This window comes from Cetorhinus maximus, chromosome 13, assembly GCF_964194155.1.
Source record: "Cetorhinus maximus chromosome 13, sCetMax3.hap1.1, whole genome shotgun sequence".
Classification (NCBI taxonomy): Eukaryota; Metazoa; Chordata; class Chondrichthyes; order Lamniformes; family Cetorhinidae; genus Cetorhinus; species Cetorhinus maximus.
This window is the reverse complement of record NC_135891.1, coordinates 114,823,108-114,845,992: the sequence shown is the minus strand read 5'-3', so window position 1 is coordinate 114,845,992 and position 22,885 is coordinate 114,823,108. Positions and strand designations below refer to the sequence as shown.

Here is a 22,885-nt window from a genome sequence, read left to right as displayed (position 1 = left end):
GGCCGTTAATGTAGTAATTTTTATTCATATTTTACAAATAAAAGATATTTAACAAATTAATAAAATAGGAGGTGATCATGACTCAGCTAATGGAACGGAGTAGTTTAGTTGCATGTACACAGCTATAACATACTTGGGCTGTAAAATAACAAATAATCGATTGTAGTCATAGAAAACTGGGATGGGGATGAGAAGGGGGAGGAGCAGTTTATTGGAAACCACCTCCCCTTCAATCCTGGCTCCTCAGCACAAATCTTTGGGCCTCCATTCAGCGCCTGTCCAATCGATGGGTTCTCCGAATCGCAGGTCGCACGTCATCCTACAAACAGAATAATTCATGTTTTGCACAACCACAGAATAAAAGACCGTGTAGATGTTAAAAAAAGTCAACAAGATGGGTTACAGCCATCAACACTGATTTTGGCCCAAGGCAAAAGTAATGGAGCTGCCTATAAGCTTGATGCCTAGAGTGATGGGACTCTATGGAGGCACAAAATAGGGTGGAGGGAGCACAGGACAAAAATAGGAGCTGCAGTAGACGCCACGCACCTGCTCTACCATCCAATAAGACTGATCTTCTCATCAACTCTGCTCTCCTGCCTTATCCACAGATCCTTGAGTCCCTTAGTCCCAAAGAGCTATCGATCCCAGGCTGAGATATACTGAATGAGCACCCATAGCCCTCTGGATTAGAGAATTCCAAAGATTCACATCCCTCTGAGTGAAGAAATTTCTTATCTCAGTCCTAAATAGCCAACGATGACCCCTAGCTCTACACTTTCCCATCAGGAGAAACTGCATCTACCAATTTCAATGAGATCACCTCTCCTGTGAATATAGGCTCCATGTCACCTCAAAGTGAATTTAGCAAATGTGTCACACAAAGCAGCAGAATTAAACCATTGTTTGTCATAGGCTGACTACAGGAACAGGAATGGGTACCTCCTTTTCCCACACTCAATATCTTCTTTAACTAGTTATTTCCTGTAGGCATTAGGAACAGCAGTGGACTTGTCAGTAGATCCCATCTCTGATTTGTTCAAAACCCACCAATAATTTTAAAATCTATTTAGGCCTCCCAAGCTACTCGCTGTTCCCTGGATGAACAACTGAGCTGTTTATGTATTCCCAAGATTCTTCCAACATCATTCCAGTTGCCAGGCTGCCATTGGAAATATCTAGGATAATTTACTCTCTAGTTTAAATCTGTACCATGCAGAAGGATATGACATCAGAGGAAAGGAACTTCTCTTAAAAATAGGTGAATGGGGACAAGAGGGAGCTAATGACTTGATAATTACCATCACCCTAGCTGTAAGGAGCTGGTCATTGGTGAATTCCAAGGTGCTTGACTGCCTTCTCGATCTGGGAATTGCACGTAACAATAAAGATGATGAACGATTTGATTTTTTTATTTAATCTTTCATGGGATGTGAGCATTACAGACCAGGCCAGCATTTGTTGCCCATCCTTAATTGCCCTCAAGAAGGTAGTGGTGAGCCACTTTCTTGAACCACTGCAGTCCAATAAAACATCAACACTATTGCAGTGGCCATTAATGTGGTATCTTTTTGTAAATTATGAATAAAAATGATATAACAAGTTAATAAAACAGGACAGAGGTGATCATGACTCAGCTAATGGAGCTGAAAAGTCTCTTTTTGACCTTTCCGTGTACAACTGAGTGGTTTTCTAGGCCATTTCTGAGGGCAGTTAAGAGTCAACCACATTGCTGAGTCTGGAGTCACATGTAGGTCAGACCAGGTATGGATGGCAGATTTCCTTCCCTAAAGGACATTGGACAATTAAATGGGAGGAAAGAAAATAAAACTATTTCACCTAACTCATTTTCTAAGTCTAGGCCCATAAGCAACAACAACAATTTGCATTTTTATAGGACCTTTAATGTAGTAAAGCATCCCAAGGTGCTTCACAGGAGCATTAAACAAAATTTGACACTGAGCCACAAGAGGAGAAAGCAGGACAGATGATCAAAATCTTGGTCAAAGAGATAGGTTTCGAGGAACGCCTGAAAAAGGAGAGGTGGTGTAGAGGGGAAAAGAGGTTGAGGGAGGGAATTCCAGAATGTGGAGCCTTGGCAGCTGAAGGCACGGCCATGAATGGTGGAGCAATTAAAAGCAAGGATGCTTAAGAGACCAGAAATAAATATCAACTTTGGATTCTCACCAACACGCACCAGTTCTGCCAATTTCTGCAAGAATGGGATGAGTTTCCGCAGCTCCTGGTCTCTTGGATCTTTGAACCAGCTTTTGATTTGGATTCTATTTGCAATCTAGGAAGAAAAACTGGAAAGTTTCTAAAAGGACACCAGTGTCCTGGCCACAAAGCTCACAGAACCTCATTTAGTGGTAGCATTACTGTCCTGAACTGTGGGATTCAAAGCCAGGTTTTTAGTTAAATCAGATCAATTGTTTTCATGTAGCAGGACCAATAATACTCGTTTGCCAACATTTTGTGCCATGGACACATAGGATATTAGTTAATGCCAAAGATTCCCTTGCACAGGGTTACTCATCTCAGCTTGGCCATCATGGGGAAAAGCTCAATATAACTCCATGTTTACCACACAGAGAAAGAAAAGCACTTGAATATGGTTTCAATTCCCCTTAAGCATGCACTCTCTTTCTGTGCAATGTTTTCTTGTAGGACCTTTGCAATATTGGACATATCTAACTCAGTTTCTAATGAGAAGGACCCACAATGCAAGGTTACAAATTCTTAGAAGCCCCAGAGACTAAAACCATTACCCCAGCCACAGAGAATGTTGAGCGACAGCCAACCCTTGGGCTTGTGTGCGCACGCACACAATCTAAAATCCTCAGGTCAGTCAGAAACAAAACGTGCCTTCAATGTTGACATTCCTTAAATATAACCAAAACGAGAATCTGGATCTAACTCAATGAGTTAATGCAATGTGATTGCTGTCCCTTTGAGTTTAGTCTCACCTCATCTCCCAACCTAGTTCATGTCACATGTACCCGATTCCCAGATAGATTCAGTGTGGGCTCTGCTGATTAGAAGTGATTGCTTGTTTTGAATCAGGGCCTTAAGCTATGACTAATATTAAACTCGTAACAAAGAGGTTGGTTTAAAAGGAACAGAAATATCAGAGAAAAGATCAGAAGTATGGATACCCTCATGGCAACTTGAGTGTGCCCGCACCAACTGATCAACAATGTCATGAGCACTCACTGCCCTCTCGTGCCTCAAGTGAGTGTATTCAACGTGAGTGTAGTCAAAAGGCTTTTTGAACATGGAGGGCATCACAGCTGATTCCGTTCAGTCACTCAACATCCAACGTATGCATTTCTGTGCAGGGATCACAAGATAGTGAACCCCCGTGTGGAAATTGTGTTTAAATTTCTCCCTGGCTGTTTTGGAAAAAGATGTCCCAGAGGGGACAGAAGATATTTAAAGTGAAATTAGAACAATACTTTGATATGTCAGGGCAATGAATCAGAGGGAACAAGCTCAAGGTTGTAAAGAAGACATTATGGACAGGTACCAGGAAGGATAGTAAAGCCCAAGACACTAGGTTCATTCAAGGAAAACAGCCTGTACCATGAGTCAGGGCTCAGGAGAGGAGCTGCTAATCACTGGGACCCAAGCCTTGGGCAGCATCGTCTCTCTCTCTCTCTCACTCAAGTGGCCATCTCACACCCGGTGGGGGGTTGTGAGTGCTATGTGCTCTCAGGGGGCTCGGGGCCCTGGGTTTGCAGCTTTTGCTTTACCAGCAGCGCCACCTCTCAGCTCAGGCAGCAGACAGCCACATACACAGGCTGCACTGACTGTCCCAAATCTGAAACCCGGCCATTGTTCCTGATTTGACAGAGCTCCTGGACATAGCATACTAACTGGCTGCTGGCTGGGCCAGCATTTATTGCCTATCCCTAATTGCTCGAGAAGGCAGCAGTGAGCTGCCTTCTTGAACCGCTGCAGTCCATGTGGTGTAGGTACACCCACAGTGCTGTTAGGGTGGGAGTTCCAGGGTTTAGACCCAGCGACAGTGAAGGAATGGCGATATATTTCCAAGTCTTCAGACAGCAGGATGCAGCACTGGAACTGCTGTGGGCCAATGCTATATTGAGTACATGAAAGTTGAATGGCCTCTACTTAAATCTACATGGGTGCCATTAGGTCATGAATAGTGGACACCTCCCCACCCCTCCAAAAAAAAAAAAAACATTTTTAGCCCAATTTGTTGGAGGAACAATGTTGAAAACAATTGATCAATTTGAAACACTGGGGGGGGCGGAAATCAGACGATTTTCCAAAAAATGTGTAGATTAATTAGGCTGCATGAGAGAAAATTGATGGGAGAAAATTGAAAGGAAAAAATTGCTTCATCATTTAAAGTTACTTCCAAAGATTTAACTTGGTTCTTAAAGTGGAAGTTTTAATTATATTGTATTACAATATAAGGCTGTAAAATGCTGAAAATTGACGTACGTAAGTAGTGTTAACAAAGTAGTGGAGAAAGTGGGAAAGGAGATGCCTTGAGACTGAGAAACAAAAATAGAGTTTAAACAGGTTCCTGCACAAACTATGGAGAGGGTAGAAAGATGAGCCACATTCTTCACAAAGCTTATTGTTCATAGTTCAGAAAAATAGTTTCCAAGCCAGCAGAGCCTTGAAGTGGCATCAGGACCTGGAAATGGTCCCAGCTTGCAATTATTTTCTAAATTCAGGAGAAGAGGAAAGCCCAGGTTGAAAGGCAATCCACTTCGGACCCCCACTTTTGTACAAGTTCCACGGAGGCTGCTGGGAGCGTGCGCCGCAAAAGGTGAACCCAAGGTCAATGTTAGCTAAACCCCAACTCCTTAGCTCGGCCCCAATCCCCTTCCCTGACAACCAGGACTTGGGGCCACTTCCAGCTCTACTTCTTAAGCAGAAAGGCAAAAAAAGCTTTATTGGTTAGCATAGCTGCTTGGCACTTATTAATGGCCATTTTTATTAATTATTCATTTTTAAAATCATCAATTTATTGTTTTGACAATTATTTTTTTTTGCTCAGCAAGATGTTTCTGTTTTCTTCAAACCTTAACTTTTTTTTTGAAATTCACGTTTAATGTTGTGCCAAACCAGATCTCAGGCAGCTGCTGCTGGGTTTATTGGTGAAGGGGAATGAGAGGCTCACAAGAGTCTGATTGCTTTTTGGGAGGCTGGAGCAAGGGGTTATTTTTGCTCTAATAGAAATGAGAAGTGCTGGAAATGCTCAGCACATCTGGCAGCATCCGTGCAGAGAGGGGTCAGTGAGCTTTGTTCAAAACTAGTCAAGATCATGGACCTGAAGCGTCGACTCTGTTTCTGTCTCCACAGATGCTGTCTGGCCTGCAGAGTATTTCCAGCATTTTCTATTATATGCTTCAAGCTGGGTAAGTGTGGTTAGTTTCAATTAACATTAAAAAATATTTATCACTCAGTGCAAAAGTATAATTTTTCTGTTAACAAAGCCACTTGTGTGGATAGAAATAGCACATGAAGATTGCAGGTGAATGGTGCTAATTTACTGGAAGGTTTTGCCATTTTTTAAACTTGGAAGTAAAACCAAGAGTTAGACACCAATAGAGTGCGTCACTGAGTTCAAGATATTCTCATTTGTACATGGGATTATTGTTTGTGCTGCTTGAGGTTCAAGTCTGTTGGATGTTGCTGTCCGGATATTGCATAAGGCCAGGGTCAAAGAAGTGGAACTGGTAGCATAGTATGAACGACCAAGTTTGAGTGATAGTCTGACAAAGCCATGGTTGTAAAGTGCATCATACTGAAACCTGAGCTTTCAATGGGCTTTATAAATGGAGACATTGAGTACAAAAGCCAAGAAGTTCTGCTAAACCTTCTAAAACTGTTTAACTCCACTGTGACTACGGTTCCCAATTCTGGGCACTGGAAGAATGGAAAGGCTTTGTGGAGGCTTCAGAAGAGATTTACTAGAATTGCTCTAGGAATGAGGGATTCCAGAGAAGCTGGGGTTGATCTCCTTCAAGTCAAGAGTCCTGAGGTTAATAAGATTATGAAGGATAGAGATATAATAAATAGAAACTGTTTCCAATGCCTGAAGGATCGATAATCAGATGGCCCAGATCTAACTTCATTTAGGTAGATTGGCAAAACAACCAGAGACAACGTGAGGAAAAACTTTTACATAAAGAGTGGTTAGGATTTGGAATGCACTCCTGCCCTGACATTGTGGTGGATACAGGTTCAAATTAGTGTTCAAAAGGAAATTGGATAAATACTTGGAGAAAAAATATATATATAGGGAAAGAACAGATTCCATGAGGTGGGGTGCAGTGGTAGGACTGATTAGATTTCTCTACGAAAGAACTGGCAGAGATTCGATGGGCTGAATGGCCTCCTTCTGTGCTGCACTATTCTTTCGAATAGGACCCAAAATAAAGGCGCGCTGTCAAGGGTTTAAAAAGAGAGGAATAAGGGGTCTGGAAACAAGAGAAGCACCAGGGCCTATGATTTCTCTCTCTAGCCCTGCTACAAATTGTAAAACAGGATAGGGTTCAACTGCAATGCAAGTCATGGTTGAATATTTAGAGGAGACTACGTGATTCCATCTTATGCACCTCAACAACACAGCACTTGGCTACTTAAAACAAGGCAATTTTAATCAAGTGAAAATATTTCCATGGAACACAATAAAACATCTTCACATACCTGACAAGCAAAAGTCTCAGCTGAGCTGTCTACAACAACTGTCTTTGCCAGATCCCTGCCAAGGATCGTCAGTTCCCTGATGTAGTTCCCCTGGACACAAACGCAGTGTTTCCGATATAGTCGATGCCTGCAACAATTTTATGGTTTCATTGACAAGGGACGTTTTATAGGGACCACCATTTAAAAATGGACCAAGCGTAAATTATTCTAAACTTATTGAATGGCCTCTTCTATCCAATTTTATGCAACACAGCAGAATCGTAACAACCGAGTGATTGGTTTTGAGATTTTGGTTTTATTCATTCTTGGGATACAAGCATCATTGGCAAGGCCAACATTTGTTGCCCAATCCTTACTACCTTTAAGTGGTGGTGAGCCACCTTCTTGAACCGCTGCAGTCCATGTGGTGTAGGTACACCCACAGCGCTGTTAGGGAGGGAGTCTCAGTGACTGTGAAAGAGCGGCAATAATAGTTCCAGGTCAGGATGGTGGAGGACTTGGAAGGGAACTTGTAGGTGGTGGTGTTCCCATGCATCTGCTGCATTTGTCCTTCTAGGTTGTAGAGGTCGCAGGTTTGGAAGGTGGCATCAAAGGGCACTTGGCGTGTTAATGCAGTGCATCCTTTAGACGGTACACATTACTGCTACTGGTGGCAGAGAAAGTGAATGTTCATGGTCAACATGTTTATGATTTCAGTATCCCCATTTAAAAGAATGCAAGTACATCAGGATCTGTAATGGGAGCAAGGTTCAGCTCAAGTAAGTGTTAATCAAGGTTTTCTGCTCAAGTGTGAACTACTTGCCTGATCATCCGCCTGTGGGGGTCCAGTATGTCCAGCAGTTTGTCAGCATAATCCTTTGTAGCAGTAGTGAAGAGGATGATCTAATAGAGGAAGAGGCAGAGGTTAGGGAGAAGACCATTGATCTGTCCAAGGCTCTGTCAAAAATTAAAGCAGCGACGAATGTGAAAAGTCACCACCACAGAGGAGATGAGAAAGGGGCAAAATAAGGAAAAAGGTTCGCGATTCACTGTGGGCTAGTGTCACACGCCTGTCAGCAGCTAGCTTAAAGCATTGTTTGTGGCTTCTTCAATGTCTAGTATTGCACTGAGCCAAACAAATCAGGAAGGTGGCAGGTACAAATTTCTCCCCCACCCAACCCTATCTTAGCAGATCTCAAATGGGACAGCAATTGGATGTAAAAATTGACCTAGGGTTCCCTCTCCCCATCCAGAGCCAGAAAGTACATAAATGTCAGGTGCCAACAGGATATAGTGCTCAACTGTGACACCCCACTCTTGTTTGAATAGTCAGAGTTCCTATGAAGGATGACCATTATGATGCACAGCCAGCACTTGTTGAACTACAGTCTACATTTTCTGCCAGTTCATAATCAACAGGTAAACTCGAGGTGTGACAGCACAACTCAGAATCTATTTTCCTTCTGATTGCTAAGGGGTTAGATATTTTTTTTTTTTAAAAAGTGGATGACATGGTATTACATAATTTATCCCGTTCCTAGAATCCTTCTTTCTCACTGGGATATATGTTTTGAGAGTCACAAACTATTTTCTTAAACATCTGCCATTGTTCATCAACTGTCTTTTCTGCTAAACTCCTTTCCCAGTCCACTCCAGCCAACTCTGCCCTCATTCCTTTGTAATTACCCTTATTTAAGTTTAGCACAGTTGTTTCTGACCCAAGTTTCTCGCTTTCAAACTGAATGCTAAATTCTACCATGTTTTGGTCACTGTTTCCTAGGGGATCTTTTACTTTGGGATAATTTATTAAACCTACACATTACCAGATCCAAAAAAGCCTGATCCCTGGTTGGATCCAAAACATATTGTTTTAGGAAACTATCCCAAATACACAATGAATTCTTGCTCGTGGCTACCTCTGCCAATTTGATTTTCCCAATCTACACAAAGATTAAAGTCACCCATGATTAATGTACTGCCTTTTTTACATGCCATCATCTCCTGATTTATTCTCTGTCCTACAGTATAGCTACTGTCAGGGGGCCTATAGACTACTCCCACCTCCGTCTTCTTCCCCTTGTTATTTCTTACCTCCACCCATATGGATTCTACATCTTCCGATCCAAGATCTTTTCTTACTATCGTACTTATTCCATCTCGTACTAACAAAGCTACCCCACCATCCTTTCCTTCCTGCCTATCCTTTTGAAAAGTCACACACCCCTGGATGTTTAGTTCCCACCTTTGATCTCCTTGTAACCATGGCTAGAAGATCATACTCATTAACCTCCATTTGTGCTATTGATTCATTTATCTTGTTCCGAATACTATATGCATTTAAGTAAAGAGCCAATAATTTTGCCTTTTTAACCATTTATCCCCCCTTTGACCCTATTTGCTGCTGTTGTTTATGTTTGTACACTCTGTCCCTTCCTGTCACATTCTGGGAAGCATTACCTATATAGCTGCCCTGCAATGCTGCCATATCCTTTTGTTTTGTAAGCCTACGTATTCCCTCTCCAGAAACCTCCCACCTCTCTATTCAGTTTAAAATCCTCTACAGCCCTAGTTATTCGATTCACCGGGTCACTGGTCCCAGCACGGTTCAAGTGAAGCCTGTCCCACTGGAACAGCTCCCTTCTACCCCAGTACTGGTGCCAGTGACCATGAACTGAAACTCATTCCTCCCACACCAATCTTTGAGCCACGCATTCAACTCCTTGACTTTATTTATCCTATTCCAGTTTGACCGTGGTTTAGGTAGTAATCCCGAGATTACCATCTTGGAATTTCTGCTTTTTAATTTAGCTCCTAACTGTTCAAATTCTTTCAGCAGAACCTCCTTTCTAGCCTTATCAATGTCATTGGTACCAACGTGGATGATGACAACTGGATCCCTCTCCTCCCACTCCAAGTTCCTGGCACTGGGCAGGCAACACAGCCTTCGGGACTCACGCTCACAGCTGCAGAGAACAGTAGCTGTCCCCCTAATTATACTGTCCCTTACCACTACTATGTTCCTATTTCCTTCCCCCACTTGAATGGGTCCCGAGACCATGGTGCTGTGGTCAGTTCGCTCATCCTCCCTGCAGTACCCGCTCCCGTCCACACAACTTGCAAGAACCTTGTAACTGCTGGACAATCGCAGGGGCCGAGGCTGCTCAAATGCTACCCTCTGGGTCCCCATACCTGCCTCACCTACAGTTACACCCTCCTGTCCCTGAGCACAGACCAAATTTGAATGACCTAATCTGAGGGGTGTGGCCACCTCCTGCAGCAAAGTTCCAGGTAACTTTTCCCCCTCCCTGATGTGGCGCAATGTCTGCAGCTCGGACTCCAGCTCCCCAACTCAGATCTGAAGCTCCTCGAGCTGCAAACACTTACAACAGATGCGTTCGCTCTGGGTCACCTTGGTGTCAGCAGCTCCCACATGCTGCAGCAGCAACACATCACCTTTCCCAACATCACTATCAAAAGTACTTCATGGGCTGTAAAGTTCTGGGGGTATGAAATGTGCTATATAAATGAAAGTATTTCTTTAAAATAATGCCCAAGAGGCTACCTGCTACGTGCACACAATCAGGCCAGATTTGGCAATTAACCAGCTAAGGGATAAGGGTACAGCTACTTCCACATTCTCTGTTCAGGATAATGTAATTAATTAACAACTTGTTTCCCAATTATCAAGAGGAATAAAAATCTTCACAGAAGCTTGCCTGACAAGATTTTTAAAAACCCTCTCATTTTGAAAGGTGAGCAAGCTGACTGGACTAGTGTGTGAGACAGTCCAAATACTTGTCAAGTTCTAGAAAACAAATCACAGCATCTTGGGTTTAAAAATGCTGTGTCAAAAAAGTAATTTTGTGTCCTCTCTGAAGGACCAAGAACCTCAATGATTTGATAAGTTGGTCTCAAAATTGCTTTAATGCGCTAATGGAAGAGTATCATTTGATAGATTCTCTCATTTTTCTGGATAGCTTTTTAGAAAGTTATGTCAGCATTTTATGGCCTGAATTGTACAGTCCATTAGAGCGTGTGTGTTTTTTCCATCGGTTGGAGTAACCAGGAGTGCATGGAGATGTTATTTCTGATGCTGAGCCTCTCAATGGCGAATGGGGTCACCATTCAGCCAGTGACCTGTTAATCTTGTCAACTGTGCAAACAATGTCAAGTGTTCATTCACAGAAGGTACAGGTTTGGCTCTGGAACCTGATTTCTAACAGTAAAATTAAATTAAGTTCAGTTTGTCAAAATAGAATTCTACCCAAAGAAGAAACTTTTGCAGCACTGTGGGGGAAACAGCAGGGGCCATGGGATTAACTGAATAGCTCTTTCAAAAAGCCAGCACACACGTGATGGGCCAAATGGCCTCCCTCTCTGCTGTTAGGCAGAAAGCAAATTCCTCTCACAACAGGAACGCAAATCACAATATTAATCCCAGGGCAACTCATTCAGTTGGGACTTGGCCTCACAGCTACAGTTATTGAAGTCATTATATCACAGACAACGCAATCAAATCCATTCTGTTCACTGTGTTTACCTCATAGAACTGGGACAGATTTTCAAGGAACTCCTTGCAGTAGGGCCTTGACCTCATATAAACCTGAAAAACAGAAAGGGACAGAGGAGAAACCCTTTTAAAAATCCTTCAAACTTTTACCTTGGCTTTCCTCTTTCCAATACCCTCTCCTAACTTTGAGTCAGCCGTTAGAGAGTGTTTGCTGTCCTACATTAGCGCCCGCTCCAATGCCATGATTTCAAAATTCTCATCTTGGTTTTCTCATCCCTCCATGGCCATGCCCTCCCAACCCCATTTCAAACCACTTCCAGCCATACAACCAGATATCTCTGCTGCTCTCATTGTCCTCCTGCGTACCTCCAATTTTAATCGTTCCACCAGAGGTATGGCCATACCTTCAGCTGCAGAAGCCCTGGGTTTTGGAATTCCTTCCAAAAACCCTTTCACCTTTCTACCTTGCTTTTCTCCTTTAAGATGCTCAGAGTGTCTCTGGAGTGGGACTTGAGCTCAGAACCTCTAAGACAAAACTTCCTCCGATTCTCTTGTGGAATGATTCGATGTACCGGACCAGTTTCTACTTTCAAACAGATAACTTTATTACAGAGAGCTTTTCAAAAGCTACCTGCTTGAACCAGGTCCTCAACAAGAAAACCACGCCCCTGGATTATCCACACTTGGGGCTCATTGTTCTTGGAGACTCCGACCAATCACGTGACCCCTGATAGGCAGTGGGAAAGGCTATACTTTCAATTACTACATTTCCTCCCCCTTTAGATTTTTTACGGTTTGTATTTACAGAGAACATTTGAATATCCCACAACACAAATATCTACAACTCAGGTGATTAAAGATCAAGTCCCTGAGGTGGTGGTTTCCTTATTTTCGGTTAGAGCGGTGTAGCTCTACCACCTGAGGTTCTTCCACTGGATCAACATGATCAGGAACTGCAGCATCAGATACATCATTAGAAAGTGGCAGTTCAGGGTTAGGCATGTCTATTCTAGGTCAATCTGTCACCTCAGGGATTAATGGTTCAACGTTAATTACAGGCGGAATAGCTGGTTGTTGGAATGTCTCTATTCCCATGATGATCCACATGTTTTTGAACAATTCAGTCTTCCACTTCCACCTGGAAGGACAAGGGACCAGTTTCTGAGACAATTGTACCAGGAACCCAACAAAGGTCCACTTCCAAAATTCCACATGAAAACTGTATCTCCTGCAGTGAATCTTTGAACTTTGCTATGAATATAGTGTCCCAATTTTTGTTACTTTGATTCTTCTCTACCTTCCCCTCGAAGTTTGGAAACACCAGATTTAACCTTGTATGTAGGCAACTTTTCATCAATAATTCAGGAGGCGTCGAACCCATAGTTGAATGGGGCAAGGAGCAAGTGGGAAAGTCGAGTTTCTGGAGTACCTTCTGATAACTTTCAAATCTGGAATGAGGAAGTTTACACAGCTCTTTCAGCTAAACCACTTGAGGGATAGTGCTGTTTTAATATATCTGATTCCATTTAAACTCTCAAACTCTGTACTGGTAAAGACTGTACCGTTATCTGAAACAATGACTTCCAGTAGGCCATATATACTGAAATAAAAACAAAAAGCTAAAAGCTACTGCAGATGCTGGAAATCCAAAACAAAACAAAAACAGAATTACCTGGAAAAACTCAGCAAGTCTGGCAGCATCGGCAGAGAAGAAATCAGTCAACGTTTCGAGCCTCCATGGCCCTTCGGCAGAACTGCAGCATAGTTTCAACAAGGGAGAAATATAAATTGGTTTAAGGTGGGTGGGGGGGCGGGGGGGAAGAGACACATTGAGGGTGTGGTGTGAGCATATATACTGAAACATTGACGCAGCTTTTCAATAGTTGCGCTCGATGTCAGTGATCTGACTTCATACACATCACTTAGAATGCACATCTATAATCAATAAAAACAAGGTACCTAAGAATGGTCCTACATAATCAATACGTAGTCTAATCCAGGGCCGACTAGGCCACTCCCACGGGTGCAGGGGAGCTGAAACAGGCAACTTCTGTTGTTGCTGACAATGGAGACAGTGTTTGACCATGCTTTCAATGTCACTTTCAATGCCTGGCCACCAGACATAGCTTCAGGCAAACATTTTCATCTTCAATATGCCTGGATGCATACTGAAGCTCTGAGAAGAGTGGTTCTCTTCCTTGTGAAGGGACGACAATTCTTGATCCCACAACAAGATTCCATCTTGACAACTTAACTGTTTTTCAGGCATGGAATGGCCTCGTGTCTTCAGACACTGGTGAATTCAACCACCCTTGCAATACAAGGTCTCGGACTTCAAAAAAATTGGATCTCTGTTCATCTAATTTACTTCGCACACACAGGAGAAGAATCCAAGAAATTCAGTGCAAGTATAACTTCTTGTGGCACTAGAGCATGTACAATGCTATCTGGTAACGGAAGACGACTGAGTATGTCCGCTTTTGCAATATGCGAGCCAAGGTGGTGAATAAAGCTTTACACAGATAATATCAAAGCTCAAAGTCGAATTCTTGCTGATACGATTGGCAGAATGGCCGTATCCTCACTGAATAAACCCATTAATGGTTTATTGTCCGACACAATGGTGAAATGTTGTCCATGGAATTTCTTCACTCCAAATATCAATGATAAACCTTCCTTTTCTAGTTGGGAATAACCCTCCTCGGCTGTGGAGAGGGTTCTGGAGACATAGAAATCAGATCAGGAAGGTTAATTGGCTGACTTTTCTGGCCAAATTTCTCTCTGGTAAAATCTTAACTTGATTCAGTTCAGTAGTTGAGCTACCCATGGCTTCATTATCCATTCACTTCTTGGAAAGTTCTTCGACTTTTTCTATTAATGCTTCTTTTGTTTCATTCAGCAGATCCTTCGGTTCTTCCTTGTATCTGGCTTCCTCCTGGAATATTGAACATTGATGATTCTTCTCTGCCAACTGTTTCTTCAGTTTGTTCAGAGTGGCACTAAATTCATTTTGTTTCTCCTCACGATTTTCCAGAGGAACCAACTCTGACCTTGAGGGATCCTTGCAGCATGTGCAGGTCCTACAATTCTCCTAACTCATTCTAGAGTATACTGTCATATTTCCTTAACAATTCAGGAACTCCTCCTGTTCTCAAGTGAAATATTTCAGACCAGTTGAGCTTAATTTTTTGTAACCATTCTCAGCCCAGAAGACTAGGTCTGTCATTATGATCACTGGAAGTCATAGAGGTTTACAGCACAGAAAAAGGCCCTTCGGCCCATCAAGTCTGCGCTGGTCAAACAAGTACCTAACTATTCTAATTCCATTTTCTAGCACTAGACCCTTAGCCTTGTATGCCATGGCACCACAAGTGCACATCAAGGAAGCTGGGCTGTCTGTTGCCTATAAGACAGGTAGTGTGGCGATGCCCTTTTCCTGTATGGATTTTCCAGTCTGTGTCTTCAATTGACCTGTTGTTCGCTACAGTGGCTGGGTACCTTTGTTTAGGTATTTAAATGTATGCTCTCCCACCACTGTGGTTGAGGCTCCTGTATCTACCACCATTATAGTGGCTTCCCATTAACTTGGATTGTGACAGTAATAGGGTTCGGTTTTTACAGCGGTGACATTGTACAGGGAATAGTTGTCGGTATCGGCAGCTTCAGACTCTGTTGTATTACTCAATTCAATCATATTGGTCTGCTACTTTATGGGCTGTTTCGAATTTGCCATGCATTGCTTTATTACGTGACCTTTCTTAGGCCAGTACTGGAATTCTGCCCCCTCGAATTTGCAGGTGTCCAGTCCGTGGTCACCCCCACATCTATAACAGATTAACATTGGAGTTGCTGTTGAAGTGTTCCTACTAGGCCTTATTATTTTTCTAGCAGCAGAGATTGCCTCTCACTTCGCTGCTGTGTCTCTGGATTTCAGACCATGCCCAGTGGTAGGTTCCCACCCCACATGAAGAACGGCACCATGTTGTACATGTTGTAAAGCCTGCGAGTCTCTAGCAACAATTTCCATGGCGCGCTTCAGATCGATGTTGACTTCTGTGAGTAGACGGTGCTGAATGCCGTCATCGTGAACGCCACAAACTAATCGGTCCTGCAACATATCATTGGGTGTGTCCCCGAAGTCACAGCACTCAGTCAACTGCTTCAACTTCGCTATATAGATTGCGATGGACTCTCCTGGAGCCCTTACTCTAGAATTAAACTTAAACCTCTGCATTATTACAGATGGCTTTGGCTGGAAATGCGTTTTCACGAGGTCTACTTATTTGTTAAAAGATTTAGAATTGGGCACATTCAGGGCCGTCGGGCTGCAGATGAGATTGTATGTCTTGCTACCACATACCCTCAAAAGGATTGCTTTCTGCTTCTGCTCCGCAGCAATTTCATTCGCCACGAAATAAAAACCAAGGTGCTCTACATACTGGCTCCAGTCTTCCATAGTCACATCGTAAGGATCGATTCTGCTGAAGAGTGGTAGGACTGATGGGTATACTTTTCTTTTTTTTTCTTAAGATCTGATTTACTCACATTCACAAGGCGAGGTGCAGCGTCAGAGCTATTTTACACTCGTCGCCAATTGTAATGACTTGATGTACTGGACAGATTTCTACGTGAAAACAGATAACTTTATTAGAGAGTTTTTCAGAAGCTACATGCTTGAACTAGATCTTCGACTAGAAAGCCACACCCCCTGGATTACCTGTGTTTAGGGCTCATTGGTTAGAGCCTCCAAAGACAATCACGTGACCCCTGATAGGCAGTTGGAAAGGCTATACCTTCAATTAATACATCTTGTTAATGCCCCAACACCAAAAGCCATTGCCACACAGCAATATGACAGAAGTAGTCTCAGTTTCTGCACTTCTGGTGTTCAACTATGACACTGAATTCAGCATCAGCCCATTTGGCAATGGTCCCTTTTTACAGGGGACAAAAGCTCCTGACTATTGTGAATGACCCTGTTTTCTAGTACTCCCCACAGATTGACCACAGACAATGAGCAGTAGTGCAGGTGCACAGTGCGTGGGCTCTGGGGACATCCCAAGCAGTTTATAGATAACAAATTCCACTATTCAGTGCAACACTAGGCTGAATAGTCTATTATCAGAGCTCATAAGAAAGCATTAAATAAATCTTCTTGTTCAGCTCTGTAGGGGGACTGAATGTGTGCCAATTCCATAAACCAGTGGGTTACATTCTGTCACAGTGAAACAAAAGTCAATGATGGCCAGTGACTTTTTATCCCCCCCAAGTTTATTTACGACATTCACTTACATATCGGGTCTAATCAGTCAACACAGCACTCAAGCAACACTTCATACATTATTCATGGCATACAGTTGCATGCCAAGTGCCCTAATGATCTTTGCAAGAGGGTTAAAGTGAATAGCTGCGGCTTTATGATCAGTGCAGATAATCCAGGCCCGGTTAACCTTACCACTATGAGGGGCTAAGAAGAAAGGTTATTCTATTCTGTTGCCATTTTGATGAAGGGAGAGGTGATACACATTCAGACATCACTAATTATCTCCACAAGAACACAACTCGGATTGTTCGGGTATTTGGCCAGTTCTAGTCAGGGGCTAAACATTATTTAACAACCCTACAGCCAAGCCCACACAGCGAAGTTAAACAAAAAGTGACAGATTGCACACTTCTAATCCCACGGCCAGCAGACTGACAATTTAGCCTGAAGGTAGAACTCAGGAATTAGCGAATGAACTTCAACGTGGATAAGTGCGAGATGGTACATTTTGGTAGGAAGAATAATGAACTCCTTGGAATATAATTGTCTAAGCAGGTGAGAGGAACAGAGGAATTTAGGGGTATCAATACACAAACTACCACAAGTAGTGGCGCAGGTTAATAATGCATTAAAAACAAAGGTTCATTTCTGGATGGATAGAATTAAAAAGCATGAAAAATAAGTTAAACTTATATAGAAGTTTGATTAGTTTACTCTGAAAATAGGTCATTCAGCCCTTCGAGCCTTCTCCGCCATTCAGTATGATCATGGCTGATCCTCCATCTCAACACCATACTCCCGCTCTCTCCCTATTCCCCATTGAAGCCTTTAGGGTCCAGAAATCTATCCATTTCCTTCTTAAATATATTCAGTGACTTGGCCTCCACAGCCTTCTGTGGTAGAGAATTCCATAACTTCACCACCCTCTGAGCGAAAAAGTTTCTCCTCATCTCAGTCCTAAATGGCCTTCCCCATATCCTGAGACTGTGATCCCTTGTTCTAGGCCCTCCAGCCAGAGGAAACATCATCCCTGCATCCAGTCTGTCCAGCCCTGTCAGAATTTTATACTTTTCAATGAGATCCCCTCTCATTCTTCTAAACTCCAGTGAATATAGGCCTAGTCAGCCCAATCTCTTCTCATATGACAATCCTGCCATCCCAGGAATCAGTCTGGTGAACCTTCGCTGCACTCCCTCTGTGGCAAGTATATCCTTTCTTAGATAAGGGGTCCAAAACTGCACACACTACTCCATGTGTAGTCTCATCAAGGCCCTTCATACTTGGAACAGTGTGGATAATTCTGGTCTCCATATTATATATTTTTTTAAAAAAGGGTATAGAGGCATTGGAGAAGGGGCAAAATAAAATTTACTGGAATGATACCAGAACTGAAAAGATTATACCTATGAGGAAAGATGGAGCAGGCTGGGACCCTTCTCTAGAAAAGAGAAAATTGACAGGTAACCTAGTAGAGGTCTTTAAGATTAAGGAGTTTGATCAGGTAACTTTGGAACAAACATTTCTCCTTGTGGGCCAGACCAGAATGAGGGGTCATAAATACAAGGTTGTCGTGAGTAAATAAATCCCGTAAGAAATTTCTTTACCAAGAGTGCAGAGAGAATGAGCATGCTACCACAGGGATGAAGTGAGGCAAATAGCAGAGATGCATTTAAGGAGAAGCTAGAGAAACATATGAGGGAGAAGGGAATAGAAGGATATGTTGATGGGGTAAGGTGAAGAGGGGTGAGGGGGGGGATTCTTGTACAGCATAAACCTGTTGAGCCAAATGGCCTGTTATACACAAACAAACTAAAGATTGACAAACCTGGTAAGTTCTATCCTGAAAGTGGACAGGGAATACAAACTCCATGTTCTCCATGGCAGTCAGCTGGCAATGAGCAAGGGTCTCATCCTGCAGTTAGAGAAAGATCAAAAAGCAAAGGATTGCAGTTGGCTGGAAACTGTTACACCCATTGACTGTTTCTTCTCCTTTGAGGCTTTGTACATATCAAGGTGCCACATTTGGTTTTGGGTGGGGATTGGAGAGTGGTAGATGGACGAGGGACGAGGGAGGTAGGTGGACGAGGGAGCTGGTTCTGTAGTTTGGATTCCATCAAAACTTTCATACAAAGTGTCTTCAATGATGGGCACAGGCACCACGTAACCGAGAGAAGTACATTCCAGCCAGCATCAGATTCTCAACACTTGCACCCACGGTTTGTCATTATTTGAATGGTGGTTTGATTATTAAGGGTGTAGGGTGGCGGTGGTGATAGAGAAGAGGGGAACATGTTCCATAGGTAGCAGTCTGACTCTCATTCTGCACCCACTGACCTTTCTTTATGGGTACAGCTTTCACCAATAAACATTGCTGGCACCTTGTTTACATTTGCCTCTTGCCCCAGTTCAATCAGAAATGAAGTGCCTAAAAATAGATCAATTTCGCTCATCTAAATATACGAGTTTAACTATCTTCTTCATCCAGCCAACCCAACATTGACCTTAATAAATTATTCCAGCTCATTTGTAGAATTACTTTCCCCTCACAGGGGCTTTAGCTCAAAGAGACACTGCTCATTAAGCCTTACATCTTTAATGGGTGGAAGGATGACAAGTCAAAAGGCCTCTGTTTATTTGGCTTATTGTAACAAAACAACACTTACCAGCCCCAGGACAAGTGAATAATCAGGAATGCTGCGCGTTTTCAGAGGAAGGATCGATTTTTGCAATGTCATTTTCATTGAGCTCTGCAGTTCTTTAATGAATTTGTATCTGAAAAAGAGCGTGTTTGAAATCTGGGATCACAGTAAAAAAAATGATAGATCTTAGACCTTTCACCTGACACACTCAGGGAAACGCAGCCTAATATGCATACCAATATTGCTGACTAGTCTGTGTAATTCTATAACAAAACCTGGAGCTTTAACATTTATACTTGAGCTCAGTGCTCAGAATAGAACTTTTCTTTCCCACCTCAAAAGCATTCTCAGATTAGTAGTATGTTGGACAATGCCCACATCTGCAGCTTAAGTGATTGCTATAGACTTGAGGGCTGAGAGCTCTCTCACTGCCCTGATCAATATTAATCCCTCAACCAACCCTCCAAATAATGCATCGTTCGTTTCATTTCTAAAATTCTATGAAACCGTGATTGCCATGTTCATAATGACTGCCACATTGTTTTGAAGTGTAATTAATTTGTCCAGAACAATTAATTGTCTGAGAGGAACACTTTAGAATCTTTTAGAAAGATACAATGTGCTATACAACAACTTGTATTTATAAAGTGACTTTAACATAGTAAAGTGTCCCAAGGAGATATTGTGGCAGAAGTGGGGATGTTCGCTGATGATTGTACAATGTTCAGCACCATTTGCGACTCCTCAGAAACAGAGCTGTCTTTGCCCATATGCAGGAAGACCTGACAACATTCAGGCTTGGGCTGACAAGTAATAAGTAACATTCATGCCATACAAGTGGCAGGCAATGACAATCACCAACAAGAGAGTATCTAACCATCTCCGTGACATTCAGTGCCATTACCATCGCTGAATCCCCCACTATCAGCAGCCTGGGGGTTACCATTGATCAGAAACTGAACTGGACCAGCCATATAAATACTGTGGCTACTAGAACAGATCAGAGGCTGGGAATTCTGCAGAGTGTAACACACCTCCTGGCTCCCCAAACCCTGTCCACCATCTACAAGGCAAAAATCAGGGGTGTGATGGAATACTTGCCACTTGCCTGGATGCGTGCGGCTCCAACAACACTCAAGAAGCTTGACACCATCCAGGATAAAGCAGCCTGCTTGATTGGCACCCCATCCACCACCTTAAACATCCACCACCACTCCCTCCACCACCAATGCACAGTGACAGCAGTTTGTACCATCTACAAGATGCACAACCAATGCTCCTTCAACAGCACTTTCCAAACCCGTGACCTCTACCACATGGAAAGACAATGGCAGCATATACATGGGAACACCATCACTTGGAAGCTGCCCTCCAAGACACTCACCATCCTGACTTGGAAATTTATCACCATTCCTTCACTGTCACTGGGTCAAAATCCTGGAACTCCCTTCCTAACAGCACTGTGGGTGTACCTACACCACATGGACTGTAGTGGTTCAAGGCAATGGCTCACCACCATCTTCTCAAGGGCAATTAGGGATGGGCAATAAATGCTAGCCTTGTCAGTCACACCCATATCCCATGGAAGAATATTTTTTTTAAAAGACCAAATGTTTGATCAAAGAGGTAGTTTTTAAAAGGAGGAGTGTCTTCAAGGAGGTAAGGGAGATGGAGAGATTTAGGGAGGGAATTCCAGAGTTTATGGCTTAAGCAGCTGAAGGAATGTCTGTCAATGGTGGAGTGATTAAAATGCCCAGGAGGCTAGTTTAAATCAAGTTTTTGGCTTTCTATAGTGCAGACTACACGTAAAGTTTGAGGTTAAGGAAGTTTACTAAGGCAATGTAAAATAATCATCTTACAGCATTTGTAATATTTCAATTTCCTACATTCGCAACCCTTGCAAATATTCAGTAAGTATTACATTTATGGTCAAATCTGTGGTGTGGAGAAGGTAATTAGGAAGTGTGTTAAAATTATCCAGTCTTGTTTTACTTTAAACACTCACTCAGCAGATCAAACACTTGCAAACGCCAGAATGGGCTGAAATTAAAATTCTCCCAGCGCTTCCGTCAGAATTCAGGTCCGCTAGCGTTCTTCATGCTTCGCACGCAAACAGTCAGTCCAGATGAATAATAAGTTGCAATTCTCGTTGACAACTCATTATACTCAACTCTATTAACATGATAAAATTATTTACACAAATACAATTCTTTTTTGAGGGGCAGAAAGACATTTAGTTCTGACTGCACCTAACTTTTGACGTCAAGATTCTTCTTCACTTTCAAATCCCCCCCAACCCAGTTGAATGTTCTTCCTCACTCGCACATCTCAACCTAAACCTCCACTCCCCGACTTCAGACTACTGCACATGTGAAAAAAAACATATTTTCCAATTATGCCTTCAGTGTCCTCCTCTTCACTCAGGCCTTTTCAATTCCCTTCCTTCCTCATTAAGAATAAAGGGGGGGGTAGAAAGAGTTAAGATACACCAGCCATGATTTGATCAAATGGTGGAAAAGCTTTGATGGGCTAAACGGCCCTCTCTTGGTCCTAACTTTCTTCCCAATGTTCATCTCTCCTTTTAAAGCACATGTTTTTTTTTTAAATAAATACTTGGAGGTTTATAAAAATAAAAGTTGCTGTAATCAAATTATGTACAAACCAACAACGTATTTTTTAAACCTTGCGGACTGATCAATGGCATTTCCTCCCTTACCAACCAAAGGCAAATGCCATCCCAGATCCGACAGTGTACCGGTTTTATATTGACTAGCCCGGCAGGTAGAAATTTTGTCCTCCACTCACTGATTAAAGTCCTCTCTCTCATCATAATGGCAGGACGAGTCCACTGAGAAATTTGTGGAGAAAGTCATTTCCATGGGGTCCAAGTCTTCATCCAAACCTCTATTGGCCTCCAAGTCTGTTGGAGCAGAGAGAATATTTTCAAACAGCTGGTAATGTAGAGAACCAAACTAGCAAAACCATTAGTTTATAAAAAGGAGCCTATTAGTTGTTGACTATTGGAACATAAATTATTCACATGCATAATTCTCACAAATGGAAGGAGGACTGCAACATTAAGACAGCTCCCCACCACCTTCTCAAGGGCGATTAGGGATGGGCAATAAATGCTGGCCGTGACCCTGATAACCACATATCATGAATGAATGAATTTTTTTTTTTTAAATGGATGTCTGCACTTCAGGAGCTGCGTGGTGAGGGAGGAGGGGGCTAGGTTTGATATACAACAACGTGAAAGGAAGGCATTAGAGTTCAGGCTGATACTAGGAGATGGAAAGAAATCAGTAAAATGGATATAATGTCTTTTCAGTTATGAAAATTTGAAAGAACCGATCACATTTTTGAGTCCAATTCTTCTTCGCTGAACCATGATTGGAGGAGGGCAAATGCCCAGAGCATTTTGTGCCGACTACCAGAACGGTGGAAGGCGAAGGAGATAAACCATTTCAATTCACCACCTTGGTCTCATGCTCATATTTCTGTGCTCAGCCTGTTCCAAAGTTCCAGTGAAGTTCAATGCGAGCTGAGGAACAGCATCTCATCTTCCAATTAAGCACTTTACAGCCTTCTGGACTCAACATGGAGTTCAACAATTTCAGGACATAACTCTGTCCCCCATTTTGATTATTTTTTTGCTATAAGCCAGTCTGAACCTAGTCTTTCACGTTTTTGCTTTCAGAGAGCTGATATTATATGGCCATTAACACTCAATCTGGACAAAGTCTTTATCCTTTTGCCATAAAATAAAAAAGCAGTTCGGAAGAAGTCATTTTGGACTCGAAA

General features: G+C 42.6%; 1 protein-coding gene across 1 annotated transcript in view; it reads right to left on the bottom strand.

Annotated features, from left to right (window-relative positions):
- Positions 1-22,885, bottom strand: part of LOC144688978 (CTD small phosphatase-like protein 2) — a 28,154-nt gene continuing 5,269 nt past the window's right edge. The window contains exons 4-11 of the mRNA XM_078556057.1: positions 21,887-22,001; positions 19,106-19,214; positions 18,268-18,354; positions 11,210-11,272; positions 7,493-7,572; positions 6,691-6,817; positions 2,198-2,293; positions 1-319 (exon numbers count right to left, since the gene is read on the bottom strand). Of these exons, the coding sequence (XP_078412183.1) occupies positions 269-319; positions 2,198-2,293; positions 6,691-6,817; positions 7,493-7,572; positions 11,210-11,272; positions 18,268-18,354; positions 19,106-19,214; positions 21,887-22,001 (728 nt within the window). The 3' untranslated portion in view covers positions 1-268. The remainder of the gene's footprint in view (positions 320-2,197; positions 2,294-6,690; positions 6,818-7,492; positions 7,573-11,209; positions 11,273-18,267; positions 18,355-19,105; positions 19,215-21,886; positions 22,002-22,885) is intronic.